The sequence below is a fragment of the Carassius gibelio genome, chromosome B21 (genome assembly GCF_023724105.1).
Source record: "Carassius gibelio isolate Cgi1373 ecotype wild population from Czech Republic chromosome B21, carGib1.2-hapl.c, whole genome shotgun sequence".
Lineage (NCBI taxonomy): Eukaryota > Metazoa > Chordata > Actinopteri > Cypriniformes > Cyprinidae > Carassius > Carassius gibelio.
In genome coordinates, this window is record NC_068416.1 from 5,308,713 (window position 1) to 5,315,702 (window position 6,990).

At 36.2% G+C, this 6,990-nt stretch overlaps 1 protein-coding gene across 4 annotated transcripts in view; it reads right to left on the reverse strand.

The window, feature by feature from the left end:
- The window catches only part of LOC127986631 (gamma-aminobutyric acid receptor subunit gamma-2-like), a 48,924-nt gene extending 42,272 nt beyond the window's left edge, over positions 1-6,652 (reverse strand). For all 4 annotated transcript variants that reach the window (XM_052588947.1, XM_052588946.1, XM_052588945.1 and 1 more), the window contains exon 1: positions 6,298-6,652. In XM_052588947.1, the coding sequence (XP_052444907.1) occupies positions 6,298-6,416 (119 nt within the window). In that variant the 5' untranslated portion in view covers positions 6,417-6,652. The remainder of the gene's footprint in view (positions 1-6,297) is intronic.
- Between the last annotated feature and the right edge of the window lie 338 nt (positions 6,653-6,990).

Genomic DNA, 6,990 nt, shown 5'->3' on the forward strand with positions numbered 1-6,990 from the left:
TCCATCTGATATGGTTTGGCTCTTATCCATGTTACTGTTAACAAGCTGTCAAGCGAGTATACTGTAATGTATGGTAATGAAAAATGTCTTCCACATGAAAATGTTAGCAATGTTCATCAAAACAGAGAAATAAATTACACACAAACACAAGGTGTCTAAAATAACAATTATAAATGACAAAAAATGAAAAGCAATGCTTCTCCTGGGCTTTAATTGGACATGTGACCATGAAACCCAACAAAGTTCTTTAAAAGGCCATTTAACTAGATCCATAAAAAAAGAGCGTCATCTAGAGGAGGACAAAGATAACGCCTTTGCAGAGTGTGGGTGTGATGGAGGAGGCTGGAGACAGACAGACGTACAATAATAGTGTTGCGTTAGAAGTGGAAATGTGCTCTCGCTCCGTCTTTCTGCCTGGTAGTGATCCCAGAATCAGATTGTGAGGGGAAGGTGCGACAAACACAAGCCTCTGTCTTGCATTTACAGCATTATCTCATGTGTTCTATGAGAATAGGCTATAATCATTTTAATCACAGTTTATGTGTTTCATAAACTACCTGCTTGGGTTAAGAGTAGAGTTTATGTTTGCATAGAAGTGCACAGCTGCTATCTATCTATCTATCTATCTATCTATCTATCTATCTATCTATCTATCTATCTATCTATCTATCTATATATCTATCTATCTATCTATCCTATGTAATTGATTGAATTATTAAAGTATACCAGATCCTTCTCAAATGAATGCTGAGGACCTTGGCAAAGCAATCAGACAATGGATGGTGTGAGGCAGTAACCATGGAGTCAGTAGAAGACAGAAAGCACATCTCTGAGAGAAACATGACAGAGCTGTGCTGCTCTGACGAAACATTTCAGAAAGGCCAGACTGTAACATTCTCAAGACACTTCACTGTACATTAATATGGGGACCCTAGTGAAAAAAAAAAAAAAAAAAATCTGTATTTGAAATACATTTATTTCATGCTAAGTATACAAATACATTTACATATTTATGTACTGGATAAAGTATGAATAAAGTACTGGTATACTTCAAGTCTGCTAAACTGAAACAAATAATTTTGTGCTTAATGCACTTTAATGGTGAGAAAGTAGTGCTAAAGTCCAACTAAAGATATACCGACGTGTATTTGATTATGCTACAGTATGTTTCAGGTACAAATTAAATATCTTGCATTTAAAGGCTGGTATTATTCAAAGATCATACAGTCTTCAACAGTGACATTAAAACAAATTTTTTAGGCTTAATATTAAGAAATGTGCATTGTGCAAAAATGGTACTCCTAATAAAGTGTAATTAAGTTTTGTATATCAAGAAATCTTGAGTAATATGTGACCCTGGACAACAAAACCAGTCTTGATTCTCTGGGGTATATTTGTAGCAATGAGCAATAGATTGTGGGTTTAATTGGACTGCCTTAAAAAGAAATGACAAGAGAACTTATGCCTTTCAATTAATCACTGGTCACAACAATTATCATAACAACTATTAATTGCCTGCAATAATAGTGATAACAGCATATTAGTGACAGGCCTAATATCGATGAAGTTATTATATTTCACACATTTTCCCAGCAGTTTAATTGTTGCATCTATAATGTGAAACTTAATATCACAGAGAGCTGGAGAGCACTGGAGCTGCTCTTCTACTGAGAACACTACACATGAAGAGTTTAGAATACAATATATTATACTTCACATATTAACAGTACATTTCAGAGGCTTGTTCCAGAAATTGTCATATTAAAAATAAAAGCCATAAATATAGCCTCAAATGGTGATTTTCAAAGGGCAAGGACCAGTGACTCAAGTAGATGACACAGTGATACAATAGTCATGCAAAAACAATAACAACATAAAAGATACAAACAACAACAATTAAACATTATAGAAGTACTGTAGTTTGCATTATTGCAGGAGATACAAATAATACTGAATTGTTTTCAGTAGCACAGCTATCCATCTTCTATTTTCCACATAAAATGGCTGTAAATTGAATGTGCATGGCATCAAGTGTCATCTGCTTCCGGCTGTGCAATATTGCACACCAGTGTTTCATACCATATTATATTTAAAGCATTGTCTTAATTATAAACACACTGGTGTGAAGTATAACTGTTTTACCTTTTACTGCACTTTGTTATTCTTCTCATTATTACTCTATGGCGGCTCTCTCTCTCTCTCTCTCTCTCTCTCTCTCTCTCTCTGTATATATAAATACACTACATGTCAATATACTGAACTATTTATGGAGATTTTAACCTGAGACCTAAGAGGATTTCCTATCATGTGCTTTCCTCTGGACAGCATTAGTTTTACAGCTGATCTTTTAGAAATTGCTGTTATTCCCAGGAGCATCAGGGTAATTCCTGAAATTCAGCCGGGATTTCTAACAATCTCACCAAGCTCTGTGACTGTTTCTGATGTACAGATGGTTTTAGGGAAGAAACGGAATAATAATAACTAGAAAAATATGAAAAGAAAGTCAGAAGAACTATGTTCACAGCTTGAAGCATTAATAAACCCTCATGCCTGGATTGGAAAATAAGATTTTTAATTAGTCTTAAATTAAAAATTCCTGCAGTGTACTTGAGATGTAGGTCTTCATCAACCCCCTAAGAACACAACCAGTGACAGTCAAATGACAAATTAATTACTAGAAGTAAAATCTTAAGATGTTTAATGAGGAAGCCTACCACACCATCATTTATTCAGAATCAGTGTTGGGGAAAGATACTTTTAACAGTAATGCACCACAATATTGCATTACTTCTTAAAACAGTAACTAATTGTGTTACTTTTGAATTTTTCTCATCTGACTGGTCTTGCTTGTTCTTTTTTAATATAGAAATTTATATTTTTGGCAAATGTGAAAGCCCTTTCAGACCAAATGTGAAATCAATAAGCCTCAGGCTGAAGGAAATGTAAATTCACATCTGTACATTAGAGGACGCAGGAAAAGAAAGATGAACAATAATAACAATAACAATTTCCGATACATGCTTGAGGTATTCAGCCAATCACAATGCACTGAATAGCTGGCCAATCAGAGCACACCTTGCTTTTCAGAAAGATGAACTTTGTAAAATAATGTGTTTTTTTTAACCTAAACCACATAAACACATTGCATTACACCAAATATATAACATACTGTTATTTTTAGCAACGTCATATGACCCCTTTAAACTCAAAATGATCTTTATTTAATATCAATGGTTTAGCATGCTAAAAATGTTAACTCTGCAGAGTTAACCAAACCTTTCTTAAAGACAGACTAAGGTCTTTGCCGATCAGCTCGCCTACATATACCTGGTTTAATATTTTTTGAAGGATGCAGAAGGTCCTAAAAAGCCTTAATTTTCTTCATGCAAAGTATAATGGTACAATATAATGGTATTCAATGATATGCTCTGAAAATGTTTCAATTTTTGCAATGTGTGAAGAAATAACTTGGCTCAAATGGCTTCTGTGTGGTCATGAGAGCCATTGCATCAGAGTTTCATTTCGTCCTTATTGAGTATAATGAAATAACCAACCTGCGATTCAACAATCAGCCCATGCAGCGATGCAGGAACACGCTCACCGTAACCCTTTCATGATGCTTCTCAGTATAAGATAGCTCATAATGGAAAGGAGATGATATTTCCCATGATGGGACGCTGATGCCAGTTTTGTTTATTGGGCGCAGCTCCTCCACTGAATTACATCATTTGGTGCATGTAGCCCACAGAGGAAATCAGATGTGTCCTGAAGACCAGGCGCTATTAACAATTCAACAGCTGACCTGTAATGGCCTTCAGTTCCCTTATTAGATGACCTTTAAACAGTCTGGATATTGACAGGTCTTAAAGCTTAATCCTAACTAAATAAGATCGGTCCAATTCGATGTCCAATTCTCTAACTAGACCTTTTCCTCAATAAACTCCTAATTTGCTGGTTATTTGCTTAATATTTAGCAAGGTAGTTGTTAAGTTTATGTATGGTATAGGATTAAGAGATCAAATATGCAGAATAAGGCATTAATATGTGCTTTATAAGTAGTAATAAACAGCCAATCTGCTAGTGATGTGCATGCTAGATAATAGTTTGAATTGGTCCTTAAAATGATGTGTTACCATAAGATCCATTTGGAGTTTAAATAGGGTCAGTTTTAATATTAAAAAATAATTATTTGAAAAAAAAAAAAAAAAAAAAAAAAAAAAAACATTATTGCAGCTTTTGTTGAGTGGTTTCACTTCAGGCCTGTTTATTTTGCTTTTTTAACTACAATATGCATTATTATATATTTTGGGCTGCAACTCACCGAGAACCACTGATTTATGAAACTGGACCAACATTGACTTTTTTTAATCTTTTTTTTTTAGTACATCTTAGTATCTTTTAATACTGCCCTTTTCATTTTGTTTTAAGCAAGGAAATCAAAGACATATCACATATTTCTGTTTATGCATCAGTAATAAACGTGCTTTTACTGTGTTCTGGACACTTGGGAAGATGAGACTCACTTCTGAATATCATAACGTACGTCTGCGACACATCGGATGCATTTGGGAGTCAACTTTCAAACATGTGAGCTTAGGTTCAGAACATCTTCCGTGATAAGGTTGAGGTGTTACCACAGGCCTTGCTCTTAAACCAGCATGAGAGATATCAAAGGTAGCAGCAAGCTTTCATCTCAACACTAGTCGGTGTATATTAGTCCCTGTGGTGCGACTCCAGATGAAAATGCCATGTAGTCTTTGGGTGCCGCCGACACGTGCCACATCGACAGCCATCTGATGAGCTTTTGATCCCTGTGAATCTGACACCTACCTGCTATTCCTTATTGGTCAGAGAAATATACTCTTATATCTTTCAAACAGCCTAATCAACAAAGTAATTTAGGTGCAAAATAGTAGAACACCTATAATCTTGAGAAGATTAGAGCAATAACCCTGAGTGTCAGTATTAGCAGCTCTGTCAATGCAATTCCTTCAGCAAGTCACTGTTAATCAATCAATGATTTCTGCACGGTTAAATACAATTTATGCTCCTAGGTTTGCACAGCTCCTGTATTGACAGTCTGAACCCCTCAATAACTGCACACAAGGTCTAGCTGTCCTTTCCCAATCAATTATCGCTAGCCTATCTCAAATACAGGTGCCTTTCTGGACGGATGCCCTGTGTGAAACTGGCTGGGAAGTACTGTACGATAAAAACATTTTATGACATTGATAGCATTATCCTGACAATGGAAAGCAAGTATTATATTACAAAGTACTGGAACAAAAGCAGGCTTTTACTATAATTACAATAGATGCCTTTGCCAGTAATCTCCTCGGACGTAGAAAGCCCATGTGACTGATGCAACTAAAAGCTAAAGGTGACAAAATGCACAAAGTTTTCATTTAAATGTGTATGCTTAGAATCCCACCTTGGTCAAAATACCCCCAAAACTAAAAACAAGCACCAGCAGTGCTTTGTGATCAGAAGATTCATTAGTACGTGTGCATATCAAAATAATAGCTTCATTTCAAAATGATTATTAGTTTTACTTTGCACACAGAGCAATGGGATCTCAAGGAAACACACGTAAAGTAAAGCCATCTCAACAAAACATAACGCATAAAACCTCCTTTATTTCAGTACTTTAATATCATTATTTTCTTCTAGTGCTTGTGTGACTTGTCCACGCTCAGACTGTGTAGTTACAGGCCAGAATTATCCCTGATTCTTCATCAGCAGGTGGAGAGGAGGAGTCAATCCCTGACTTAAATCTTCTCAAACAAGCGTCTTGACTGAAATGGCGTCACGTACACAGCAAAGCTTTGAACTTTAGCCTTTGACTAAATAAAAGCATGCTTTCACATCTATCCTGATTCTGTCCTGAATTCGGTTTAATGGCTGTTTGAATCAAGACACACCTCCCGACCGAACACGGTCACTGAATGACTAGTATTAGTTATATAATTATTACTATTATTATAATTATTATCACACGGACTACTCGATAGATTAACACATCTCTGCCTCATTTAGTGATTTTCTGGAGCTTATTTATAAAGGGGTTCGCCACCAGCAACGTAAAAAAAAAAAAAAAAAAAAAAAAAAAAAATATCGACAGATATTAATCAAATTTCATCTTCATAATGTCACAATAGGCGATCTGAAAACATGCATGCACTCCTAGACTCCAAGGAGGACAGATTAGAGGAATGCATGTGAAATAGAGCAGCACCAATCACCGCACACACATAAGGTTCAGCACGTTAACATGATAAATTCGTCTGATATTCTTACCTCAGAGGAAGATGGGCGATAAGAAGAGCCCACAGACAGAGCTTGAGCGAGATCGCGGGGATCATCATCGCATTCAAGCATATAGAGGAACGATGAGAAGAAGAAGCCATGATCACCATCTTGCTCTCTCTCTCTCTCTCTCTCTCTTCACGCAGACGGACGCGTCCCCTTTATTTACTGCCTTTCTTCGCTGTGACACATAGCAGATCGCGTTGCCTTTCGCGAGCTCCTTCTCTACTGAAATATTACTGGCAGCTATCTGAAAAAAAAAGCAAGACCGGCTCTGGAACAACTGCTAAATGTTTGAATGCAGATGAAGAGTGTGAAAGCGGATCTGATGCACGTCGCTGCAGCAATACAACACATGCGTGGTAGAGATGCAACCCAAGCTCACATGCTTCTATTATCACAAGCTCTCCATTATATACAGATACTATTATAACTAACACGCAAACAACGTCTTACACAAAGCATCAACTCATGCATATCAAGGAGTCTTATTTATTATTATTTATTTTTGCTGGTAATAGTTTTATTATTATTAATTTTAAACACAATGATATTTATTAAAAGGGAACAAACAACCCGAGCGACTAGAATGTGCGTGTTTTATCGCGGTATTTTAGTGTCGTCGAACGCGACTTATTCAATCAGAATTGATGAGATACTGTTTCATGTAGGCTATTTTGTTAA